We start from the raw sequence: 27,917 nt of genomic DNA on the forward strand, positions 1-27,917 counted from the left end.
CAAAATTGCAACAATTATATTACTCAATGTTCAAATTTATAGAGCATAAAAGTCCATTTTTTCATATAAGGGTATACAAATTTAAGGAACAAATAAGAACTTGAATGCATTAGAGATTAAAAAAGAATATACAACTAATAGAGACATCGTGAAGAGGCAACCCTATTATTGAGACATGTGTGTATCTATCTCTCTATGTGCAGGTATGTGTGTCAGCATGCATGCACCACATGTGTGTGTGTGCGTGTGTGCGTGTGTGCGCATGTGCGCGTGTGCGCGTGCGCAAGTGCGTCGAATAATGAGATGCTTTTATGAATTTTGAGTCTAAAGTAGATAGAAGTTAAAAGGTATTTATATCGTTCAAATTCAAACTTCTTTGAGAGAGGGGCTCACATTAACTAGGCAAGGTTCTACTCCGGCGCTACCTTTGGGCACATTCAAATGTGTTTTAGACTCCAAGAAAACAAAGGACATGGAGAAAAAACCACTCAAAACGTTGAAAAAGACATCAATCTACCAAGTCCAGAAAAACAACATGCCATTGCTTATTGGAATGTATATCATGGTCGAATCATATGATGCAAGGTCACATCGTGCTACTTTATTTTTAGAAAAAGTAAAAAGAAAAGGTTTTGGGTTTGCAATCATACATTTTTGAAAATGATGATGATCATCATGATTCCTCCATGATATTTTTAAAAGAATTGGGGCATGACTTGTGAATGATTTTGATAATTCAAATGGCTTGGAAATTCCCCCTTTAAAGTAATCATGGGATTTGAAAAATATACATTTTACATTAAATATTGCAAACTTCTCCAACACCCACCAACAAGAAATGCCAAGCCAACTGTACAACCTCATCAGACTCTTCAGTTTTCTTTTCCACAAAAAGGTGGTATTAATGTAGGAAATTTTGAAGGCTTGCTTTGAAATGATAATAAATAAGTCCCAAATCTAACATCCTTGACCTTGCTTTTAGATTCAATTGCCTAAAAATCTATTGTGACATACTGAAAGTCATTTTTAAGTATGAAATTTGCCTAAATTTTTTAACACTTGCCTCCAATGGGATAAGAAAGAATATTTTGAAAGTTGCAATTGTTTTTAAAAGACTTGCATTCTTGTTTATTGGTTTTAGTAGGTTTATTGCTTTTAAAAGTGTTGCATTCTTGTTTATTGGTTTTAGTAGATTTATGAAGCTTTTGAGGATTTATGCAAATGTGTGTGCATGCGTGTGTGCGTGCGTGCATGCGTGCGTGCGTGTGTGTGTGTGTGTGTGTGTGTGTGTGTGTGTGTGTTTTAAAAGACTTTTTTGGTTGCAGTAAATACTCACGAAATAAGCTTATATTATTATTTCATGGTTATTACTTCAGAGTTGTAACTATTATTTTAGAGCTAAAGGGCTTACAACAAAGTTATTCGACAAAATTTATATATATATTCCTTAGAGTTACAACATATTTCAACATAATTCATTATTGTGACCATTAGGCTAGGAGTTCAATTCATAGCATTGCGGACAAGGACATAAAATTTTGAACTAAGCTACTACACTTTTATTGTTAATGTGGCAAATAAGCTTATGATATTTTTCATGGTATTTCCTCAAATTTGTAGCTATTGCTTCAGAGTAAGGCATGTGTGTGACCTTAGAGCTACAACATATTTGGAAATGGTTCATGGTTGTGACCAACTAGGCAAGGGGTTCAATTCTTGGCATTGCAACTAAGAAAAGGAAAAGGGAGCTCACACTTTTTAATAGGTTGTACAACTTTTCCTATGCTTTGCCTAAGTTGTTTTATAAGGAAAGACATTATTCTAGAGAGCACTAATATGGTTTACATAGAGGCAAAAAGCCAAGACAAAACCTTCATAAACCCTTGGAGTATGTTATGGGCTTTAGGATTTTAGCATAATTATTCATAAGTATGGATTTTTTTCCCATAAGGAAAACTTAACCCAATAGATTTTTTTAATGCAAAATAATTGAATATGCTACTCGAGATATTTACATCTTCCACTAAAGTGGAGATGAATCTAACCTATGATAAACATGATAGCTAGAAGCTTTCTTACCTAGCTACTTAAAGGCCATAAGAATTTGAGATTTGCACTAAGACAAATCCAAGGATGACCAAGACATGCCCTTCCCAAAACATTTTGTCATTCTCGTGCTTGAATATCCTTGTGATGGTGATCTCTCTCATTGCATCCCACATCTCCTCAATTGAGTCATTCGAAGTGTCTTGGTCACTAAAAATAGCCATTTTGATGTTGACCCAAATTTTTTTCTTTGTGAGGCATGACCTGAATTTTGCAATAATTTTAATTAGCCACTTTTGTAAGCCTATTATAAAGATAAAGTTGAACTAGCATATATATAGGATTTACAGAAAGAGTTTTATACTTGCAGGCAAGGGAAGGAGACATTCAATGTCATACAAATAAACTTTAAGATGACATGAGTTCTTAACTTATTCATCACATATAATAACTCAACAAGCTAGCATTTCATCATTTTCTCATGGTAAAGAAGTCCAAACATCATAATGAAGGCACTTTTTGATGAAAAATCATGAATGCTCTTCAGAAATAAAATTGGATATTCAAATTGGATGCCATGTCATTTCAAATAACCTTCTAGGCAATAAATGCTCACATACAAGCATGTATTCACACATGTGACCCATGCTCTCTATGGGTGTGTGAGTGCACGTGCATGTGTATGCATGCATGCATCGTGTGTGTGTGTGTGTGTGTGTGTGTGTGTGTGTGTGTGTGTGTGTGTGTGTGTGTGTGTGTGTGTGTGTGTGTGTGTGTGTGTGTGTGTGTGTGTGTGTGTGTGTGTGTGTGTGTGTGTGTGTGTGTGTGTGTGTGTGTGTGTGTGTGTGTGTGTGTGTGTGTGTGTGTGTGTGTGTGTGTGTGTGTGTGTGTGTGTGTGTGTGTGTGTGTGTGTGTGTGTGTGTGTGTGTGTGTGTGTGTGTGTGTGTGTGTGTGTGTGTGTGTGTGTGTGTGTGTGTGTGTGTGTGTGTGTGTGTGTGTGTGTGTGTGTGTGTGTGTCACGCGTGCGTGCGTGCGCACGCGCACCATCAAAAGGTTTCAAGGTTTCTAGCCCCATTAAGGGACTTGAGTCAACTGTATGACAATGGGGTAAAGAGAATCCAATATAGAAATAATGAGATGATCTATCCACACCATGAAGTAAATGCAATCTCTAATCTTGACTCAAGAAAAAAACTACATAAGTGTCTAGGATGTTTATAGTTTTTGTTAATTCAATGGCTTTGGCTATACTTTACATTTGAGTTGTGGGTGTAGACAATATATTGATAAGGAAAACACTTCTAACACATGAAGCATATTATTGTAAGGAAAACTCATCTACTTGGTATAAGTTGAAAAGCCTAATTTTGAGTCCAACAAATGAATAAAACAAGCACTATATGATTTTAGTCCTTTTTTTAATGATTGTACATTCACTTGCTAAAAAAGAAATAGTTCTTTAATTACAGAGAATCTATACAATTGACAAAGTGGAAATCCAAAAAAGGTTGTCTGATACAATTGGTTTTAGAAAATAGTTTTAATTCCAATACATTTCCATGTGAAACAAGACTCAAGCACCCACAAGGGGGGGTGCCTCCCTAAAACTCTTGGTTGATAGAGAAGCAAGTACCACAACGATATTTCCCAATGTGTAGATAGGACAATTCACAAGTACGATGAACAATAGATCTGGATCACATTAGGCAAACCCCCCCCCCCCCTCGGCCGCCCACCAATAGCATTCTCTTTGACCTTGCCAAGGAGGAGGACCCAACAAAATGTGGACTATTGGGGCAAGAGCATCAAGTTACATGAAGACACAACCTATTCAACCAGTGATGATGTAAGAAGACTTGAATCCACAATCCCAAGATTATGGACCCGTGTTAATTATGAGAAGGTGTTACTTTCAAATGAACTAAGAAATAATATTTTTTCTTATTTGCAATCATGGCTCTTAACACACCAAGTATCCCTAGTTTTGCAAATAATATTGTAGTCTATTCACGAAATATGATCATGAACCCTCCTTAATGCTAACCTCCTAAAGAGAGAAGTTTTGTAGGATATGTTCCTTGCCACATGGCATGGGGACAACACATCTTTATCTCTACAGTAATAATCAACCCCTCAAGACATCAACATGCACACTCATAATTCTTGGATGTTAATTTGGAGGCATCTTGTACAATAGAGTATCAACCGAGGGACTTGTATTTCTCACATATGAACTCAATCTTGTTTACTATATTGAATGTCAAAGGTGGGAATGAACAATAAAAATTCAACTTTTTGGTAACTATTTGTTTTCTATGGTATCACATCCTCCATGTTCTACAACTTGCCGCAACCCAATCTACGAATGTTGAAATAATACAATAGACCAAATGCATCACATTTCTACACAATTGTAATATCTCAAAAATCCTTAAAAATGCTTGAAGGCTCTACTCTAGTGCATATCAATAGCTCTTGTAGTGTTGTCATATGTGGCAATTGAAGTGGCAATCTACTATCCCAAATGGGCATTTCTAGCTCCCTATTGCAATCCTTAGACTTTTTTACACACAAGGACATCCATGGACATGATTTGACAATGCATCCTCAATGTTCAAGCTTAACTCAGTGTTAGACAATCATGTATTGAACTAAAAGTGTAGTCCAAATTCGTATTCCTCAATATATAAAATTGCAAATTTAAGTTGTAAGACTATGTCATTATTTCCCTTCATGGGAGGAGCTTTGACATCATCAAGAGTAAGGACCCATGAAGGTTTGTAATTCACTTTCATTTAAGAAGAAAAAATCATGTTTATGCATCTAGACTTTTTGTGATTTTTATTCTTCAACAACCATGTACTTGACCTATTAGTTTATCATAATGCAAGACAAAAGGCTTTGATGCAATGGGTATACAATATTGAACATCATGAATCTACCCATATTCCACTTTGTCGATGCTATTAGCAAGACATCACATCATACTACCTTTGTCTAATTTGTAAACCACTTACACCATTTGGGGACCAAGTTTAAGTGCTTTTAGAATTGAATTTACATGATCCCATTATATAATGCTCGTGATCTTCCCATAACAAGAAGGCATATTGATTTTACATATAGTGCACTTTTAAAGCCCACACAAGCATTAGATATGTTACCACATGTGCCTTTGAGATATAGACACACAATGGACTTAGTGCATTAACACCATCAACTCTAACAACGATTTGCTCTGGCAACTCTCAAACAAGCTAAATGAGAAATGGTCATTGAGCAAGAAATATTCCTCTTCTTTTAAACAATCTACTCTCAATAATGATGACTAGTTACCATTACCCTTTTATGTTTATTTTGATGCCCTTCTTGTTCTTAAGGCATATTGATGATTTTAAAGTATGATATTTAAACATTAGACTCCTTTACAAAAGGACTCTAATTAATCCAAGTTCCTATATATAGATTAGAAACAGACAAAGACAATCCCAACATACTAATAAAGCCTATGTATAATATAAAATGTGTGATGTTTATGCATTGTTACCATTTTGGCAAGTTCATGATTGTCAAATCAATAGTGCACATCTATTGTCCTACAACCTGTGGATTTTTCTTCATTATCTACAACCCTAAGTCTTTGTGCTTTCCTTTTAATTCTTCATGTTTAGCACACACAAGGTAAAGAGGTCATCAAATGAGCACAAACCCCGCCCCCCCCCATAGGGAGTGTCTCCATTTTTGTATGTAGTTTATGCAATCTTATGGAGGACACCATTATAGACAATTTTTTGCTGATGTGTCACACTTTCATTATATTGGCCTTTTTATGAAATGTACTCCTTAATTAGGTTGTGTGTGACTTTGGTATTGGGCTATGCAAATCTCATTATTCTCACCAAATTTTGAAAAACTTAAATGAATGAAGGTTTTTGGGTCATTAAAAAGTCATCCAACCTAAAATGATTTCAAAAAATGTATTTACATCCTTTCGTTGAAATGCTTGAAAATAAAAAATATGGCTTTCTAGATTATTAGCCTCTTTCTTCTATCATTGTAGTTGTAGCATTCCTTATTCAACATATGTATTAAAGGAGGGAACAAAGAAGCTTATGTACCAGGAAGGACAATGACTATTCATTGTGCAACATACTTTGTCAAACTTTTGTCTCCATTCATGTGTCCAAACATTCTATTAAATAATATTAGCCTAAATGTAATCTATATACTTTTTAGGAAAACTAATGTGTAAGTGGATTAAGAGGTGGAAAATGTTTGCACCACCTCCTTAAGAGAGGTACATTTCTTATATATCAAAACCTCTAGGCCTCTGAAAAACATGCTTGAGCACTTATATAGCCTTTTTAAAAATACCTCACACACTCATTTTTTCCTACTAGCTCCTTCAAATGCTATTAGCACTTCCTCTCTTAGTGGAGACCAAAGCACTTCCCCCTTAGTCGAGAGGAAAGCTCTCTGAATGTCCTAGTTGCTAGAATTTTACCAAAAAGCTTTTCATTTTGTGATTTCCATATAAAGCAATTGTCACAACTTGAACCAAGTTCCAAACTCTTAGAGATTCTTTATTTAGGTAGACTTGGCCTCCAAAAACAGTGTTTTCATTGTGATATCTTATAAAGCCTACATTTCTTATCCATTTTTTCAATAGTTTCCAAATATATCTTATCTTCTTGCATTTCTAGAATAGGAGGGAATATTCGTATCCTCCCTTTTCCACAAGGGTGCATGTGTGACATGGGCATCGTTTTAGTAGGCCTATGTTTCATTGGAATTTTGTACATGTTTGTCTTCTAGAGCACCAAGTTGAGTCATAGTGATGGTGTCATCTTCCATACCTATGAAATCTTCCTCTTTCAAGTTTTGAATGTAGAGCAAGGGAATAAATTCCTCCAAAAAGTCCATGTTTCCTACATATGCACCAACTACTACTTGGAAAAGTCACTTCTTCTCTTGAATTTCCAAATCACGTTCCATATAGGTGATGTGGGGAATTTGGTATATCCTCATGAGTTTTATCATTGGCCTCTCAACACTTCTTTTTCCTAACATAATGGCAACATTTTCACGTCATTTTGTTGCTATTTTGGCTACCAAATTAGAAGGGTCATAGGGGCACAAGGAGAAGTTAATCGTTGACTTAGAGATAGAAGCACCAATTCTTAGAAGGGAGAAAATTCTACTATTTGAAATACCATTTTCCGTAAGAAAATTCAATACACATTTAGAAAGATGAAGCAATGCAAGTCTTCCAATTGCTCTAAATTGAATGCTTACATAAGCTTTGTAAACTCCTCAATAGGGTCAAGGCAAATTGGAAACTACCAAAGGCATTAATACATTAGGCTAATGAAACTTATCCCCAAGTCACCAAATAGGAGAAAGATGTCTCAATGGAGATTTCTAACTAGGTTGAATGTCTTATACAAGATAATGGCCTAAACAATAGCACTTAGAATCGAGTTTCTACTAAACAGGGTGATTCACCCCTAGCAACATGGGTTTGTGCAAGTAAGGAGAGTTCATGATGTAGCGATGAACCTAATATTCTTCATGGATGATGTCCCTAGTTTGGGAAGTGATTTTGGCCTTATCAATATGGACTTTGATAAGTTTATGATAGAACTAGCTGAAGATTCATATTGAAGGTTACTAGTATATCGCCTACATTATGGTTCATGTGTGGATTGATTTCTATGGTCCTAACCTTGTTCTCAAATGCTTCAGCCATGGTTTACTTGAATGTAACAACCTCTTGTCCCTTTCATGTGGAGAGGTATGTACATCAAGGTTGCTTGTAGGCACATTGTTTGTATGTAGCAATTACTAATCCATTGCTTAAGGACTTGGATAAGAAGGGGCGGGTAATAATAAGGCCTTCCTCTTGTTGATGGCTCACAAATTTGTAGTTCAATTCTTTGTGAATGACAACCTAAGTAGTCTTGCAACTATAAAGTTGAACCCTTGCGAGGCACATACCATCAATTCTTGTAGGTGTCATGCACAATTATCAGCTAGTGTAAAATCAAATGAGAATTCTTCGAGTGGAGTGAGCCAGAAGAAGTGATACTTGGGATGACCTCTGGGCATGGGGATCATGATGACAAAGCCATAAGAATGGAAGGGGGGGTATGTTGTGAACTCTTAAAAAGAAATCACTTGTGCATCCCTTTACTTGCCTGAAAATGATAAAAACATTAGTGACCCTGGCATCCCTTTGCTTGCCTCAAAAGGATAAAAGCATAACCATCATGGTCCTTGTTGCTAATTAAAGGATTGTTGCCAAATAGTGGAGGTGAATGTTGAAGCTCTTTAGGAGTTGGAATGATATGGTGTGTTGCTTTTTAACCATGAAGTGAGAATCCTTGAGACAAGTGTGGCTACAACCTAGTAAAGTCTTGGCAGATTTTTCTCAATTCAATCAACTGGGCAAGAATGATGAATATAATGGAGGCATGTCCATGTTGCAATCTATATGGACTTCAAACATGCATATGACCCCCTTCTCTCCCTTCAAAGGGAGAGAAGGGGGTCTCCCTTCAAAGAGAGACTCGGGTTGCTAGGAAGATAAGTTCCAAAGGCATGTGGAGCTTTGACTTGAGGGGAAAGTGATGGTGTATTTCTTGCTCTTTGATGAGGAATTTCAATGGTTTGAAGCTTTCACCCTTTACATTATCCACTTTATTTCCTTAAATCATTGTTTTCAATCCTATCTTGTGTTTCACGAATGTTTCACCTTCAAAGAGTTGAAGAAAAAGTTTGTGGATACATCACTTAGAATTTCTCAGTTACCTCTCAACTCTCTCAACTAGACTTTAACAACTTGGATTTTACCCAATTCATAATCTCTAGTGGAGTCTTCAACTTCTTTGAGGATTTGGCAAAGAATTTGGTCATTAAGAGACTTTCCAAAGCACACTAGTAAGATTAAAAATCTCACACTTTAATAGTCCATCCTCTTCCTAGCTCTAGTTGTAGACTTACCATGCTTATTGGCTAGGTCACTATCATCATCATGAAATTCATCCAAACATCCATAAATGATTCACTACCTACTTACAATAAAGCCATTATGTTGTTTCCTTCTCCAAACTACAACATTGCATACGTCCTTCCTCACGGTAGGTCCTAGCCCGCTCCTCTTCTACTACATCAAGGCTATCAAAATAATTGTGATCCATTAGTGGTATCCTTGCCAAAATTTTAAGAGACACATTCTCCTTCCTTTCGTCTCTCTTCTACTACATCATCTTGCCTCTAGGATCTTGATTCTCCTTAGCTCTTCCATATATCTGCTTTCCATCATCTTTTCCTACATGGTCTCTATTCCTCTCCTTCTAGTTATTCTTTGTGATAGGGCCAATTGTCTTTTCTCTTGGCTTTTCCACTGATCCCTCCTCCTTTGGTCTCAATTTGGAATTGTATTGCACACCCACTTTCCCTTCATTCTTGTGGTGCTATTCTTCTCTTCAAAGTCTCTCTTGGGTTGATCCCCTCTTAGGACAATCTTTAGTTAAATGACCCCCTTCTTTGCAAACAAAGCAAGAATCTTGGAATGTTAAAAATTTAAGATCAATGAAAAGTTTGATGTCATTGGCATCAAAACCCTTCAACACATGTGGCAGTAGCCTTTCTATGGTCTCAAAGTATACATGTAGGCCTCTCTAGCTTAATGATCTCAATGATCTATGTAAGAGATGGTATATACAAGAATTTCCCCACAGTTTTAATTGACATTGCAATCTTTCCATCTAGATATATTGGTAATCCAAGAGGGAGAAAGCTACATATAGGGACCACCACTGTAGCAACCACCATCATTGGTTAGTGTTCATGAATATTGTTAACTCTCTAATAGGTGGTGGGCTTCCTCCATTTCATGCATGTAAGAGGTATTCCACCATAAGCACTCTCCTAAGGGGAAAGAGGGTAGCAAGGACATGGTGTCAAAGCTTAGAAATGTGGAGAAAATATGGAAATGGATTGTGCATCTGCTTAGATTGCCAACATGGATCAAGGTGATCTGAAAATGAATTTTTGGGAGGAATAGAGAAGATTCAATGAGAATAGCCATGCAATGATCTCAAGCAAGAAGAAAAACCTATGGGTGTCGATGGACTTCCTCAAACAAAGGTATGCAGAGTACACCCCCTAAGGCCTCTAAATTTACTTTAATAGTTACCTCCTAGAGAAGAAATTTATCAAATGGTTTTGGCAAACTTTTGGGATGATGGAATCGCTTATGTAACCAATTTGTGGGAAGAGGTTTGTTCTTGGTATCGATGGCATCTGAATCAAGCAGGAATGGATCTTTTCAATCGGATTTGACAAGAATCGTGACTAATTGATGTCATGGGGCTCAAATTTCTCCCTTGAGCATGTTATCCACCAATCAACATACAAATTTTCCAAGACTACAAATGTGGTTAAATTGCTTACAATCACTTCCATATGACTTAAGGCCTTAGTTAGCCTCACTTTGGATTTAGAAATACCTCTAAGACTTGGAGATTGTCAAGCACTTAGAAATACCTTTAGGAGAGAGAGGCAATGTTGGTTTTTGTTGAGGATCTCTCTTCTCCTCATGAGTTTTTTTCCTAAAATACCTTATTCAATATACAATTTGAGTAATACATACATGCTTCTTGATTTACTAATATCAACTCTATTTTGCATATATCAAGGTAGTTTTCTCATGTGGTTTATTGTTTGGAGTTATGTAATCAAAAGTTTCATTTTTCATACAAAGTACATGCTTGAAGTGTGCATCCAAGTGCAAAGATTATGTGTGCATTTCACAAGCATCCAAGTACATGCTTGAAGTGTGCATCCAAGTGCAAATATTATGTGTGCAAAGATTATTGACATGTGTGCATTTCATAAGCATGTTTATGACCTTGCTATAATGGAAAGGAAATGCTTATGTTGAAGCAAGTAGTGTTGGGGGTAAATGTGCTTGTGCCTAGCCACTTATGTATTAGTTACACTAACAGTATCCGTATACCTGCACACCTATACACTACACTACAAGTGTAGGCACCCATCACTATCACTTCATTCTTTATTCTTTCAATGACATTTGAATAAAGAAAAGGTCGGTCACACATTGTGACTATTGGAGTTCCCACATCTTGTGTCTCTCTCTCTCTTACTCTTACTCCTTGCACCATAGCTCTTACTTCTACACTGTGCTTCTACTTCAGGGGCTCACTCCCTTCAAGTAGTATCAGAGCCATCTTCCTCAAGAGCTTGAGCCTGACCCGACCGACATTGCTTTAGCTAGTGGAGAAGAGCTTCAATTCACAGTTTCAATTGCAGCCATGGATTCTTCATTCCGAGGTATGCATTGAGCTCTATCTTCTTCCCCCCTTTGCAACTTGTTCCAAGACATCACACAATGTGTTTGAGCACCTTAGAGTGCTCCCAAGGCCTCAATACCAATAGCAGGAGAGCAACAATAGCATGAATTGCACATGTTGCTACTGCCCACTCCTCCTTGACAATTTCAACTCCATCCTATAGCTCCTAACACTCCTCCTGGCACGCTTGGAAATCTTTGAAATCTTCCTTGACATCTTTGGCATGAGTTTAGGCATCAATTGGAGCTCTTGGGATCAACCACCATTGATTCATAGTTTTGATAGTTTGCTATCATACAACTCAAGATAACACTTCATTCATTATCTGGAGGTCATTTATGCTTTCCGAGATTTCTATTTGATGATGTATCATCTAGGTGTTATGCCAATGTATTGGAATGCTATGCGACTCAACACTCTTTTGCTTAGATTTATAGAGGTTTTTTACTACTGTAATAAGCACGGATGAATGTTATTAGAGCATATGCCTATTGCTCCCTGGTGCTTACCAACTACTTGGGTTGATATACTAATGTTTATAGTTCATGTTACATGCTTTGTCATGCTTCTATCTTGCTTTTGAGTTGAGATTAGAGCTTTGAATCTTGACATTGATTGTCATTCAATGTTATGTATGGCTATTTGATGCTCCAGTAATAAGAGCTTTGCAAGTTACTTGGGTCAAATGCTCCCTAATATATACTACAGGATGTATGGATACCTTCCATGTGATGTTTTGAGCTTTGTTTGCTTGTTTGGCATTCAACTTTTGTTCTAGTGGGAGCCACTACTTGATACTTCAATATTACATTGAGCATTCGGTTACGTAGTTGAACTTGAGGGTCTTCTAGTGAGACCGTGGGACTTGGTGACATGTACATGCTCTTGTCATGCTTTATGTATGCAGTTGATGCTTAGTGGGATGATCTAACATTCCTGTTGGGCTAGCACCAATGTCTACCACAATGTTATCAGTGATGTGTGCATCTTGGTTGGTTATGCATTGAACTTCCGTTACATTGCCCAATTCGTTGTGCCTTTAGTTAGTCTCTTTTGTTAGCCGTGAGACCCACTCTATGCATAATGGTTATGCCTATGCAATGTACCTCAGTCTAACATACTAATTCTTTGACAGTTCTTGGTGCCAGTCACATTTTCACTCACTGCTAGTTGGAGCTACCCCTTGACAGTTGCAGTTTGCCTTATATTAGTGATTGCCCCTCTTTCGCATTGATTTCTTACTAATGTACTTCATCTTCAGCATGTTGTAATTGCAATTTACTGCATTGTTTATGTGAGCAGTTGCCTTCATTGGACAATTCTTAGCATTGATTTTTTGGACAGTTCATTACTTGGCCAGTACCCCTTGTTTTCAACTTGATCTAGTAGTGGTTTTAGGGCTGTTTGTAGTAATTATAGTAACATGCCTTGACCGTTTGCACTTGTTTGCCTTCATTATGGCTAGTGGCTCGACTGATAGTGCTATCTTTAATATTGACATGTTGGATGGCATCAACTATAGGTACTCGAAGACCCAAACCTGGCAAGTTTTAGTGCAGAAAATGCAGGTTAGTCCTTTGAAGCATAGGGTGTCAAGCCCGAACTTATTGATGCAAAAGATTGGGATGATTTAGATGGCCTATGTAAGTCCACCATCATCTTATCCCTCGCCAAGTAGGCGTTCTATAATGTTTTCTTTGATGGGAAGTCAACATGGAAATTATGGAAAAAGATTCGCAACGTCTATGATAAGCAGAGCCCCACTTCTCAAATGTATTAGCTAAAGCAACTCATGGATATTCTCATAAAGGAGGGCACTTCTACGTCAACTCATTTAAATGAGTTTCATTCCATTATCAATCGTTTGTCTTTGCAAGGGATTGAATTCAAGGGCACTCTTGTTCCCTTGTTCCTCTTAGTTACACTATCTAAATCATGGGATACCTTTCATATTGTTATGTGTGAGAACATACCTATTGATGGATTACATTTGCACAATGTAGAGGGTGCACTCTTGAGACTGAATAGGTTAACAAAAAGAATGGTGATGCTTCCTACAACTCTCATGATTTGACAATTAGAGGCAATAATGGTAAGGGCAGTAATGACCACTGTGGGAGAGACTCTCAACAACCTCGCTCTCACTCACATGGACAACCTCATAGTAAGTCCTGTGACCAAAAGTCCTCATTGACTTGTCATTACTATGGGAAAGCAAGGCATATTTGGCCACAGTGCCATAAGATGCATGAAGACAAGCGCCAAGAAAATGGCAAGGGTAGAGCATGTGACAAAAATAATGATCGTAACATTATCCCTAGCAAGTCCCCTTGTTAAGATTGAAGAAATTAATGTTGTGTAGACTGATTTTGCCGATGATTTCATACTTGTAGCTTCAGAGTTGATTGATGCTTTGTCATGTATACTCAATATTGACTCATAGATTCAGGGGTTTCCTTTCATGTGACCCCTCATAGAGAGTAGTTTCACTACTATCATAGTGTGATTGGATATGTCCATTTGGGTAATGACTTGGCATTGGAGATAGTTGATATTGGTGATGTCCAACTGTAATTTTTTCAAGCTGTATGTTTACTCTTCATGATGTACATCATGTACCAGCTCTCACGAAGAGCCTCATCTCTGCTGGCACTTTGGATGATATAGGTTATGTAGTTTCTCTTGGTGATTCCTCATGGAAGATTACTCGTGGGAATCTTGTCATTGCATAAGATGCTATGTCTAATACTCTCTACCCCTTGCTTGTATCTAGGTTAGTTGACCATATTTTGGTACTGGATGCAGTTCCACATGTATCTCTTTGTGGCATTGTCACCTTGGGCATATGTCCTTGAAAGGAATGAAAATACTTACTCGTTTGTAGTATCTTCCACCCCTCAACTATAAGTCCTTTGAGTCTTATGATCATTGTTTGTATGGCAAGCAAACACATAATATGCATAAAAAATTTGGTATGACACACATGGGTGAGCCATTGGCTCTTGTTCATTCGGATGTATGTGGTCCCATGCCCTGCAAGTCACTAGGTGGTATGAAGTATTTCGTTACTTTCATTGATAACTATATGCATAAGGCTAGGGCATATCCTATTAAGCAGAAATTGGAAGTCTTGGCTACATTTCAATGTTGGCTTGCTTTGGTTGAGAACCAATTTGGGTATAGACTAAAAATTCCTAAGGTTAGATAATGGGGATGAGTATGTCTCGAAAACCTTTGAGTAGTTTTGTGACAAGAGGGGTACTAAGCATCAGTTGACTGCCCCATACACCCCACCCCAGAATGGTATAGCTGAGTGCATGAATAGAATAGTTCAGGAGCAAGTTCGCAGCATGCTTAGCCAAGTAGGCTTACCATAGCATTTTTGAACCAAGGCAGTTACTACTACCGTACACTTGATAAATTGATCTCCATGTACTGCTCTTGACTATCAAGTTATAGAGGAGGTATGGTCTGGAAAACCTCCCTCATATGCTCATTTGCGTGTCTTTGGTTATGAGGCTTTCTACCATGTACCCAAGGACAAGCACAATAAGTTGGATCTTAAGTCTAGGAAATGCATCTTTCTTGGTTATGGGGATGTAGGTGAGATGGGCTATTACGTATGGAATCCATAAGCTTGAAAGGTTATCCACAACCATGATGTTATTTTCTATGAGGAGAAAATGCATAAGCTACCAGAGCATGTCATTAAGGTATGCAGGGTGATATTTTAGGAGGAGCCTCCTACTATTGTATAGCTAACTAGACAGCCTATCACAGTAGCAATGCTCCACTAGCCCAGGTCTGTGATGCTCCATAGGATGTACGTGCCCCACAACCAGCTTTGAGGCTGTCTACTAGAGATAGACGATAGCCTACGTGGTTTGAGCCCTCAATGGATTATGTTATGGTTGATAGAAGTTGGTGAGCCTCTTACTTATGATGAGGCCATGTGCAGAGGTGATAGTCACTTTTGGGAGAGGGCCATGCAGTTAGAGTATGACTCACTATAGAAAAATCATATGTGGGATTTGGTTCCTTTGTCTATTGGTAAGCATGGCTTGCCATGCAAGTGGATGTACAAGTTGAAAAGTAACCCTAGATGCCCCAAGCTGGGATACAGGGCCAAATTGGTTGCTAATCAAGCATGAACATGGTATGGACTTTGATGAAGTCTTTTCTCTTGTTGTGAAGATGACTACACTATGCCTGGTATTGGATTTGGTTGCTCAGCTTGACTTTGATCTTTATTAGTTGGATGTCAAGACAACTTTTCTTCATGGGGACTTGCATGATGAGATTTACATGGAGTAGCCTAAGGACTTTGTAGACCCTTGTGGGAACACCCAATGTGCAGATTGTGAAAGAGTCTTTATGGCCTTAAGTAGATACCTAATGAATAGTACCACAATTTTGATGCTTTTATGCATTCACAAGTATATTCTCACAATGATATAGATCTGTGTTTATACAAGAAGAAGGCCCGTGATGGCAACCTTATGATTTAGTCCTCTATGTGGATGATATGCTAATTGCTAGGAGTGCTCATGATGAGCTAGATGCCTTGAAAGGTTAGCTCAAGAAGAGCTTTAAGATGAAGGACATGGAATAGGCCTCACATATTCAGATGCACATTACGCACGATTGCTCTAAGGAGCTCCTCTACTTATCGCAGAAGGAGTATATTCAGAAGGTCCTTGAGCAGTTTCATATGCAAGATGTTAAGCCTATTGGATGTCCTTTACCTTCTCACATAAAGGTTAGTCATGCCAATTGTCTGTAGTCTAATGAACAAAAGTCCGAGATGGCTAAGATCCCTTATGCATCTGTAGTGGGCAGTTTGATATATGCCATGATAGGCACTCGTCCTGACATAGCATTTGCAGTGGGAGTTGTGACACGCTATATGGCTACACCTAGCAAATGGCATTAGGATGCCATCAAGGGTATCATGAGGTACCTGAAGGGCACAACAACTAAGTGCATATGTTATGGTGGCCAGGATATGGGAGTCGTGGGATACATTGACTCTGATTATGCAAGACATGAAGATAATAGGAGGTCCACCTCAAGCTATGTCTTTACCTTTGCTCGAGTGTTGTTTCTTGGATGTGTGTAGAAATGCACAACCCCTATCTATTACAGAGGCAGAGTATGTTGCAACCACTAATGCATGCAAGGAGGCTCTTTGGTTAAGCCATCTATTGGCAAACCTTGGCATTATTGATGTGGTCCCTACACTACATTCAGATTATATGAGTGTTATCCAATTGGCCAAGAATCCGATCTTCCATGTGAAGACAAAGCACATTAAGGTGCATTACTACTTTATATGGGAGGTCATTGAGGACAAGACCCTTGAGCTTATTAAGATCTCAACTAACCAAAATCCTATAGATTTTCTCACTAAAAGCCTCTTAGCGAAGCGTTTTGCCTTCCTTAGGAACTTAATGGGCATTAGATGAGATGACGTCTTTCCTCATCCTATTGTACTTATGTACATTTGTACTTTGTCACTTTTCTCTTATTCTCTCCTCACATTCACCTTTAAGTGGGAGGTTATTGGAGGTAAAGATGCTTGTGCTTAGCCATCTATGTATTAGGTTACACTGACACTATCCTCATACCCACACATATGTACACTGTAGGTGGTGGGCACCCATCACTATCATTTCATTCTTTATTCTTTCAGTGACATTTGAATAAAGGGAAGGCTGATGACACATTGTGACTGTTGGAGTTTCCACATCTTCTCTCTCTCTCTCTCTCTCTCTCTCTCTCTCTCTCTCTCTCTCTCTCTCTCTCTTTGTGCCATAGCTCTTGTTTTCACTCTATGCTTCCACTTCAAGGCTCACTCTCTTCAAGTAGTTTATTGCTTGGCAAAGAGAAATTAATCTTTTCATCTATCCAAGTGAGCTTCATAGTGGTAAATCTCCTATCACAAGTTCATCTTTCATCTTTGAAGGAGTTTATCCCATGGCAAGAGAACACTCCTTTAATATTTTCACTTATCCAAGTTTACACTCCTTTACTATTTTCACCTATCCTACCAAGTGAGATTTGTAGTGGTAAATCTCCTATCACAAGTTTATCTTTTAGCTTTGAAGGAGTTGACTAATGTTAGATTTAAGGTTGTGATTGAAAAGGAGGCACTATCCCACTCTAGGTTATTTGGGATTTTCCAAGTGAGTATCTAGAGGATCTCATTTTTGCATCACATAAGTTTAGTCTTTCCATGAAGATTTATTAAAAAGGCCTCAAAAAATGGGTGGATATTTGGGACAACAAGGTCTACCAATAGCTTTGTAGAGGGATACCATAATCAACAAGTCCAATCTGTCCAAGAATGAAGTGGACTAGCTTAGTAATTCAAGAATTAGCCTCTAGATCCCTTTGCGGGTCCAAATAGTGCCTTGCATAGTTTCATAAACTTGTAGTCAAGTGGAAGAAAAGAATAGACTTTTAGCTGAAGAATAGTCATGCCCTCCTAAAAGTCAAAGAGAGCTAGAAAAGGATCCGCCTACATACCTCTTGGAGGACCTGGATATGTAAACTCACGGGAGTGTGGCATGCAACTCTCTCATCTAGACTTAGCCTGTTCCTATGGAAGTTAGTTTTGACAAGCCTATTCCTATGGAAGCTAGAATGAGCTAGATTAAGCCTATGAAAGCTAGTTCTAACAAGCTTTAATTAAAGTTAAAGTTTCCAAGAATGCCTCACCAATTTTTCCTATTTGCCACAAGTAGGCTAAGACCACTACCCACCTATTTTGGCATTGCTCTTTAGCCTAAGGATTGTGGAACACATGTAAGAGGTGGATCACATAGGTTAGGTTTATCGTTCAATTTGTATGTGCCTACCTCTTTTTTGAGACAATGAGAGCCTAGATGAGGAATCTCTTAAAATTTGGAGAATTATTAGAGTCATAATCATGTGGGAAGTGACTTTGCTTATGCAAAGATCAAAAGACACTAAAGATAGATTGGGTGTTCATGGCATGTAGATTGGAAGTCTAGGTTTGTTGAAGAGGCTTGAAATGTTAGGCTGGTTATACCAAGTGATAGACACCCAACCCTTGTCCAAAGTGTGGGCATGCAATTTTTGAAACTAGGTGCTGGCGTGGGCACAAAGCCTTAACACATCAAAAGGACACATTTTGCCAGAAACTTTAAAAAAATATGTTTATTACTTTTTTGATTGATTGCAAATGCAAAAAGTGCACCCTTGTCCATCACTTTACAAACTAGGCAGAGAAGACTCCCTACCCAAAAGTGGGCAAGGAATTCGCCTATTTAACATGCAAAACAACAACAGGTCATGTGCTCTTTGGTGTGTAAAGGGATGTGGATGCCCAACCTCTGAAGAAGTACTTTGATCGGTTAATACTTGCAAAGTGGGCATCTGCCATTTGGTGTATAACTAGCCTTAGACTTCTCTCTAGATGGTAGCTTACCTTCTTTGGAGTCCATGAAGCTTTTTGGGCCCTTGTCCCTTGCCACATCTCTCATGTGAAGTATTTCATTATAGTAATACTTTCTTCATTATAAGACAAAAATGGATAAGATTGCAGAGGTCTACTAGTTGACTCCTCTCACTACGACTTTGGTTGTTGGTTTCTTAACTATAGTGACACTAAATATTTTGCCATTTTATATCTATATGTTTTGTTTATGCTTAGATGTTTTCTTTGCATGATAAAACAATTGATTATTAGCCCAAACTTCTTAAGTTAAAGTGGAAATAACTAGCTAAAATTTTACTCCCATTTCTCAAATTAGTATTAAAACAATAAGATTAATACTAACTAACAAAGTGATAAAAATCGAATCCCAATTTGATGATACAAAAGAGGGAATAAGCCTTTTAAAATAATTCCATTTAAAAGACTAGATCACCATGTACTTTGTGCAATCACTAAAGTAATCAAAAGCCTAACTATATAGCTAATATGAAGCAACAACATAAGATGTCAAACTAATCCAAGAATCACCATGTCATGAAAGATGTGGGATAATTGGTCCACCTATTGACTTAAAGATTAATACATATAGTCTATCAGGGATTTTTGTATAAAATCCACAATGTCTAGCATGTCTCAATTATAGAGACTACTACTATAGCTGATGCTTTGCTGTGTGGGAAGAATTCGCGCTTCCAAGAGAGTGGGAAGAAGCTAAATGAAAGGTTACAAAAGGCTGAGAAAAGGGACAGATCTGAAAATTAGCTTGAAAAGAGGTCAAATATGACTTTCCTTGAATGCTAGATGCACACTCCTACATGCATATATAAAGATGTTGATATGAAATTTTAAGAAAGATTAGTTTCATTGCCATAGTCCTACTCTTAAGAGTTATGTTGAGCTTCACCCTATAATAAGAGCTCTCTTTTGTAGGGCTTGTCGGGTGCTTATACATAAGCCACACCACTAACTATTGTCAAAGTGGGTAAAAGCATGAGAATAAAAGAAAGGAATGAGGTGTTTGTAGAGTTTATACTCCAAGTGACATAAAGAGAGAAAGGAGGTGTTTGTATACAGATTATACTCCAAGTGGGGGATGTGGGGTGCATATACATAAACCATGCTACTAATGATTGTCAAAGTGGGTAAATGCATGAGAATAAAAGAGAGCATGGAGGTGTCTCTAGAGTTTATACTCCAAAAGTTAGTTTGACTAGCCACCATTCTTATTAGAAAAAGGGCCAATCACATGGAAATAAATTCTCATTCTCTAAATTGGCTTATGTTAGCAAGTTCAAGCCTATGAAAACTATTTGAGAGAATGAGAGTTTATCCCAATGTGATTGGATGTGAAAAGAGTCATTGTTATTTTGTGTGATAAATCACTTTAATCCATAGATTGGGTTTTGAAAGCATAACTTCATTAACTACTAAACTTTATATAGGAAAGTTGCATAGATATGCCTTTGATGGAGTAGCTAACCTTTCCAAAGTTTCATGCTAAAACAAAGTTGTAGTTGTTTTATGTTTTGTAACCATAACAAGCAAAGAACTTTCAACAACAAACATTGATAATCTTTTAGAAAATATGTATAAGTCACCAAAGCTACACCAAGGCTATACTATCCAACAACCATGTAAAGGTTTGATGCACATGGAGAGCCAAGTGACAAAAAGGACTTTCACCCAAAATGGACTATTGATAAAAGCATCGAGTACCTACTCCACTACTACTACACTTCTTTACTTCCATGTCAAAAAGACATAGGGATCCTCTTCATGGCAAGAATTGTGGCACATAAGAATATCCTCGATATATATATATATATATATATATATCTCCCCTAGAGGGAGGGGAGGGGAGGGACCTCCCTCCCTCCTCTTTCAACACAAATGGAGCCTTACGAATGAGAGAGAGAGAGAGAGAGAGAGAGAGAGAGAGAGAGAGAGAGAGAGAGAGAGAGAGAGAGAGAGAGAGAGAGAAGAGAGAGAGAGAGAGAGAGAGAGAGAGAGAGAGAGAGAGAGAGAGAGAGAGAGAGAGAGAGAGAGAGAGAGAGAGAGAGAGAGAGAGAGAGAGAGAGAGAGAGAGTGTGTGTGTGTGTGTGTGTGTGTGTGTGTGTGTGGCGATCGAAACTGGTCATAATATTTAATATCACTTCAATACTGTTACTTCTTCAGACTCTAATCCTAAGGGGAGGTAGCTTTATATCTTACCTTAACTCTAATCCTAAGGGGAGGTAGCTTTATATCTTACCTTAACTCTAATCCTAAGGGGAGGTAGCTTTATATTTTACCTTATAAGAACTGACAAACTATTGTGATAGGGGACTGTTTAGTTCTTTCACATCATCCAAAGTATGAATATGACAAAATTTGAAGCATTAAAGCCATTCGTCTTCATGATTCTATTGCTTGACTTGTTGCTAATTGCCACTCTAACTACACTAATTGACATGGTTTCTTAGTCAAATTTAACATTTTGGATTGAGTTTTCCCTTTCCATGCAAACATTTAGTGTAAAGGAGGGGTTGCATTTCCTTCCTTTGTTGTAGAACATAAGGACCAACCAAGAATCAAGGCATAAGGCCTCATCTTTCCTTGAGAATGCTCTTTGGCATGTGCTTACCATCTTAAAAGGATGCAGGATCAATGGCTCTTGTTGATCCTCAAGACCCCCCCCCCCCCCCCCCCCCCCCCCCCCCACCCCCCCCTTTCCCCACACACACACACATGCATGCATGTGTGTAAACACACCCATGCATGTATGCATGCATGCACACATACATCCCTTTTGATGATAAGGACCAACCAAGAATCAAGGTATAAGGCCTCATCTTTCCTTGAGAATGCTCTTTGGCATGTGCTTGTCATCTTAAAAAGATGTGAGATCAATGGCTCTTGTTGATCCTCAAGAAACCTCCTCCCCCCCCCCCCTTGCGCGCGCGCGCACACACACACACACACATGCATGCATGTAGACACACCCATACATGTATGCATGCATGCACACATACATCCCTTTTGATGATATGAATTGATTTTTTCTTTGAAAATTGCAATTGAATTTATGTATTTTTTAGAAGGACAATTGCCTTTCACACATGGTCTACCATTTTGAGAAAATTTTAAATAAAAGTTGAGCTACCTTTGGGATGAAACGAACCCATTTTTTTCCTAAACACCTTAGAGGCTAGAGTAATGGCACGGGGGCCTTTGTCGAGGTGTTAAAGGGATGTGCACCCATGTGTGTATTGAAAGGTGGGTCTTCCCCCATGGTAAGACCTCTTAAGACATTGATTCCACGGAGTCATGGGGGGCAACCATAGATGAACCAAGATGAGAGAATCTTTAATGGCACATCATCTATACTATTAGTTAAGGAGAGGTGGGGGGCGAGTGCCACGTGGTAGCCCCCCACCTCCCCCACAAAAAAGAAAGAGAATACGAGGGTAGGTGACATGCGTCCAGCACCCGCCCCTGCAAAAATTGCGCCTGCCCCTTCGTGCTGGGGCGAGTCTAGGCGTGGAGCGCCTAGTTGACACATTAAAAAAAGGTAAGTTGCACTCTAACATGGTAGCTGATGTGCGGGGGCTATGATAGGATTGAGCAAGAGGGCCGGTTTGTGTAGCTCTTAGGCATTGGGCTTTTCTCCTATGAGGTTGAGTCAAAAGCTTATGAAGTGCGGGAGTTAAAGTATAAAGATCGAAGTCTTTGACAGTTGGGCGTCAAGTATGATGACGTGGAAAGGCAGCGCCCACGTAGGCAGCGTAGGGCAAAATCCAAACATCTGCGTGGCTGCAAGCGGAGCCCACACGTCACGTCACGCAACGCCTATATTCTTTTGTTGTTTTTTATAAATATCGTGCCCCAATAATTTTGCACATTTTGAATTTAGCAATTTCTTTTTTCTGGAAGAAAGAAAGAAAGAACCGAAAAGGAAAAAAAAACAGCTTTCTGCATTATTTTATTCGGATATTGGTTTTTTTTTCCGGGGCCGAGGACGCAAGCGTTGTAATGCGCATCCACCAAAAATGAAGCGATATTTTCGACGTAAATAAATCAATAAGAAAAAACAGCTCGAAAATAATATTTGCGAATTTGGATATCTTTATATGGGGGGCGACCATAAAAAGTCGAGCTTTGAAAAGAGGCAAGGGAAAATAGGATTATTTAATTTTAAAAAAAGCGTGGGTTTCGAAAAGGGGAAAGGGAGCAAAAAAAAGCCCGGTTTTTGTCAAGAATAAAATGGCGATGGTTTTGCGTATTTTGTCGTGGGTTTTTTTTTGTTTCCTTATATTTTTCTGGTTATGCTACTAAAACAGCTGCCAAATTTAGGGTCGTTTTAGGGGGGGTTTTGCTTGGCCCTTTTGACATCCAAATCTAGCGAGCTTCCCTTCTCCTGAGAGAGAAGAATTTTCGAAATCCTGTAAGAGGCCCCTGGTCCCTCTCTCTCTCTCTCTCTCTCAAATTACACCAAAATCAAGCCCCCTCAGAGCCTCCCCCCAGGCCCCCGCTGTTTTCCCTCAAGCATTTCTCCGGCACAGACGAAGATTTGCGCCCCTTCCACAAAATTTTACTCCTTCCGTCCCGATGAGGTAACATCTGCGAGCCCTCTCCTTGCGTCCTTTGCATCTTTTCCTGCAATTTTGCAGAAAATGGAAAGGCTGTTTGCATATTTTCCGAGAATTTTTCTGAAAATGGAGCTTCTCTTGCTTACATCTGACACCTCCAGGTTCGCATTCTTGCTGGTCTAGCAGCCATGGCTTCTCTTGCCTTGCTGCTCATCGCTTGCCAGACCAGCCATGGCTGACTCTGGCACTGCCTTCTGCTCTGTGCTCAAAATCACTGGCTGGGCACGGCTGAGGCTCAATTCTCGTCAGCCAGGGCTTTCTAGTGCAATTTTACCTTGAATTTTTGAGCTTGTCGCTTCTCGTGCCTCCCCTTGGTCCGGATGCCAAACACTAGGGTTTCTACATCTGAATTTCGCGCTTTATGTTCTTTCGTTACAATTAATCAAGCTCTCTATCGTACCGTAGGAGGCAGAAACAAGCATTTATTTCTTCCAGGGTGTCCTTTTAGATGATAATTGAGAGGCTTGCTTGGAGTTTACTCATGGATTCTGGCTTGATTTTTTAACATGTGATACGTTACTGTGCGCAGGGTGAGGTTAAACCTGCAGTCGCTGAAGAACGTTACTGTAAATTTCCTTTCAAGGTTGTTGATCAGCTGGATCACAGCCAGGCACGCAGATTGACCAGCTTCATTATACTCTTTCTGTGCTGTAATGGCAGCCCTAGCAGTTGCCAAGCCACTTTGTCCCTTCCTGCGTCTTATTTTCTCAGTTTGACGTCTCTCATGGTTTTAGTTTAAGGTAAAAAGGCCTAAATCTGTGCATGGAAGGGAAAGAGTCCATGGGCCTTCCCTCTCCTGGACCTACTGGCATTATCTCGGGTTCAGGATCCTACAGTGCAATGCATCAACGAAACTCCGAGCTCGGGTCTCTGCCTCCTAGTACATCAGCTTCAGTTGTGCACATGCCAGCGCCTGTTCGGCCTGATGCCACAAGGTCAGCCATCCCTGGCTCAGTCATCAGTCAAGACGGTTCAAGGACCATTCCAGGTCTTGTTGTGACTACGGCAGCTGCCTTCCTTAGCCCTCCCCCCATGTTTTCGGCTGATATGTCTACTGCCATAGTTCCTCATTCTGGATGTGTTAGCACTGGCAGTGGAATGGGATTCACAGGATTAAACTCTGTCAAAAAGAAAAGAGGGCGACCGAGAAAGTATGGGACTGATGGCAGTATAGCCTTGAATGTCACACCATTATCATCAATTCCAAGCTCCACACCCCCCTCTCAGAAACGTGGTAGAGGAAGGCCACCAGGATCTGGCAAGAAGCAACAATTGGCAGCTTTAGGTATGCAGCTTTCCTCATTCCTCTTACTCATAGAGTTTGCAGAGGGTGGTACATTTTGGTTTTGAAAAGCGCGGCATTTTTTCAAGCAAATCTGTTTAAGAAGTGGTTTTGTTAGTGGAATACTTGTGGCTCAAGTGGAAAGTAAAAACTTCAATGTGTACTGTTTTTGTATGTTAGATGTATGTACAGTCAATTTGTTCTTTCTTGATGTATGTACAGTCAATTTTGTTCTTTCTCTTGCCTTTGAACTCACTTGGCATTTTTAGTCAAGATTTTCACCTCAGCATTCTCGTAGGAACCCGATCTTCTCTTATTGTCCCTGATTTGTTTCCAAATCTTACCAGGAGAATTGATGGCAGGCTCTGCAGGTGTTGGCTTCACTCCACATGCCATCACAGTTGCTGCTGGAGAGGTACTAGTTGTCCTGTCACAATTATTATTTTTTTCATAAAGTTGCAGAATGCTGTCAAAATTATCATCTTTTCATGCACTCTGGTCCTCAGATTGATAGGCTGCGTTGTCAAGTTTATCAACAGTTTTGCACATTATAATTCATAGATGTCAATGCCTTTCTCAACGAAAGATGAAGTTTAAATGCTGGCACCAGCTTCTGTGGGGTAACTTGAATTTTCATGTGACACCAGTGAGTGATTTCTGTTACCTGCTTAGAGTCCAACTGCTTTTTTGTAGGATGTGGCTACACGAATCATGTCTTTCTCACAACAAGGACCTCGAGGAATTTGCATCCTTTCTGCAAATGGAGCCATTTCAAATGTTACACTGCGTCAGCCAGCCATTTCTGGTGGCACTGTAACTTATGAGGTGGGCCCTGAAATTGTGTGTTTTGAACCCCTATAAGTTTCTTCTGTTGTTTGGCAAGTGGATGGTTTGTTACTGCTGACAATTTTGTCTCCAGTATAGATCCCGCTTAGATAAAAAGGAAGTTATACCAGCCAAAGTAGCTTGTGGTTTGTCCTTTCTTTGTATTTCTTGAGCAGTGTGAAGAACACACAGCACTTGCAACAGGGAGGGAAGAGTTCCATGATCCATGCAGAAGACGATGTACTGACCATGATATAGATGGCCTTGCATTGCACAAGAATGTTGGCAAGAGCCAGACTAACATGATCAGCGACATCACAATGTCCCTTCTAGTGCTGCCAATGGACTTGAACCTGTCTTTAATTGTTTTGCTAGGTTGCTTGCATCTTTTAATTCTGTACTTGTCTTTGCATATAGGCACACATTCTTCAGATCTTGTTACTTATTGATAAGAGTGACAATTCACATTTTGAGGATAGAATAGGTTTGTTTGACATGTATCTCTCAACTGATGCTATTGTCTTATGTTTTAGAATGAGGTGGTTTTTGCATGCATTTATGACGGTACTATGTTATAGTTGACAATACTTCAAATGATTATGGTTGATGAATATGCCAATGCCCCAGTTGCATTGCTTATGCCCCCGTCTTATATCTTACTGTTGGTTAACATGTTCACTGTAGGGCCGCTTTGAGATCCTCTCTCTTTCTGGCTCTTTTCTTCTAACAGAGTCTGGGGGTACAAAGAGCAGAACTGGAGGGCTTAGTGTCTCCTTAGCAGGACCTGATGGAAGAGTAATTGGAGGAGGAGTAGCTGGAATGCTGATTGCAGCCAGCCCAGTTCAGGTTGAACTTTTAGTTTTTTATATGATGATAAGGCAACTTATAATTATTGTTTATGTGGTTTGTGAAAGCTCTTGTCAAGAGGTTTATGATAATGTGCAGGTGGTGGTAGGCAGTTTTATTTATAGTACTCGAAAAGTAGATGGGAAACCATCCAAAGCTGAGAATGCTACTGGATTATCTAAGCTCTCTGGCACCCCAAGTACTGGTAATACAGGCCTGATGAATGAGGTGGGTGATGCCAAGCCTGCTGTACCTGAAAGCCCTCCACTTAATCAAAGTACTGGTGCCACAGCCAGCAGTGATTCTGAATCTCCACAAGGCCAGATGATACCTCAGTCCTTCAGCTGGGTGGCCTCTCAAGGGGTGTCTGAAGGCAGGCCAAACACTGACATCGACATGTCCTTGCCAGGAGGGTGAGTGGGAAGTGCAGCTGGCTTCCTGCTGCATGCCTTTCTCAAGCCTTGGCATTAACCCACGTGTTGAATGTTGCAGATCTGTATCCTGAGACCTCTAATGGTAGACTAACCTACAGTTGTGTAAATTGAGCACAACCTGAGGCATTTTGAGTAGGCTCTTTGTGGACCTTCCTGGAGTTTTGCCTGCTCCAAAAAGGAAAGGCCTGTTGTTTTATTACTAGTTGCTTACAGACTCCCTTTTGGAAGTGGTAGTCTTTCTTTACTTCCACATCTTTTGATAATGAGGTAAAAAGCAGGTTCATCATTTTTATGACTCTTCATTTTGGCAATGTGGGGATGTTCTGATATCTGAAATTGAATTTTGCATGGTGTTCATATCGAGAGTAACTTAAGGAGTGTTTCACCCGTACCATTGGCATGTATGATTACTTGCTTTTTCTGCTTTTTCTTTTTTGAGAACAGCAAAACAGTGGTTAGGCAAGTGATACCCGTAAAAGAAGGGCCTTCCATTGTTTAAACATACCACTATGCTGGTTCAACGCTAGCCTTTGGGAAAATGCGGTTTGATGTGCTGATGGTTAGGTAATGGCCAACGATGCTAAGGACTAGTATGGGTGAGTTGTAAGAAATCACACAGTGGTTGTATAGCAACATAGTGCTAGCTCATTGCATAAAGCATTTGCACTCTTTACTGTCGGTGCACCTTTATGGGTGCTTCTGTTGAGTTAGACGCATAACTATGAACCTCGTACTCGTGAAACAAGCACTAGGAGTATTGCACAGAAAGGTATCAGTCCAATGCCGGAAGACCCAGCAAGTATTTTGCATGGTTTGATTCTTTAACACACATGCAACGTCTAGTATAAAGTGTTGTTAGTAACTGTAACTTCCAAAGCAGAATGCTATTAGATTCTGAACAGAGCACATGCAGATCCGAAAGTAAAGCCATCACAGATAACATAAGGACGTCAATAACCGGAACTAACCTGCAGAACTTGGCGCCATAGCACGTTAAACCGGTGCTTCGAATCTCTC

General features: G+C 39.3%; 1 protein-coding gene across 3 annotated transcripts; it reads left to right on the forward strand.

The window, feature by feature from the left end:
• Positions 1-23,167: 23,167 nt before the first annotated feature.
• On the forward strand, positions 23,168-27,192 carry LOC148031115 (AT-hook motif nuclear-localized protein 10-like). 3 transcript variants are annotated; one of them, XM_087684656.1, is made up of 7 exons: positions 23,170-23,477; positions 23,615-23,827; positions 24,043-24,798; positions 25,143-25,210; positions 25,489-25,620; positions 26,305-26,466; positions 26,566-27,192. In XM_087684656.1, exons 3-7 carry the CDS (start codon positions 24,276-24,278, stop codon positions 26,881-26,883), a joined length of 1,203 nt encoding a protein of 400 aa, XP_087540782.1. In that variant the 5' UTR covers positions 23,170-23,477; positions 23,615-23,827; positions 24,043-24,275; the 3' UTR covers positions 26,884-27,192. The 3 variants fall into 3 exon arrangements, with proteins under 3 accessions (XP_087540783.1, XP_087540782.1, XP_087540780.1); XM_087684657.1 differs by lacking the exon at positions 23,615-23,827 and having other exon boundaries at positions 23,168-23,477; positions 25,158-25,210; XM_087684654.1 differs by lacking the exon at positions 23,615-23,827.
• The last annotated feature ends 725 nt before the right edge of the window (positions 27,193-27,917 follow it).

The sequence above is a fragment of the Lygodium microphyllum genome, chromosome 9 (genome assembly GCF_053477565.2).
Source record: "Lygodium microphyllum isolate KBCC chromosome 9, Lygodium_microphyllum_v1.1.10, whole genome shotgun sequence".
Classification (NCBI taxonomy): domain Eukaryota; kingdom Viridiplantae; phylum Streptophyta; class Polypodiopsida; order Schizaeales; family Lygodiaceae; genus Lygodium; species Lygodium microphyllum.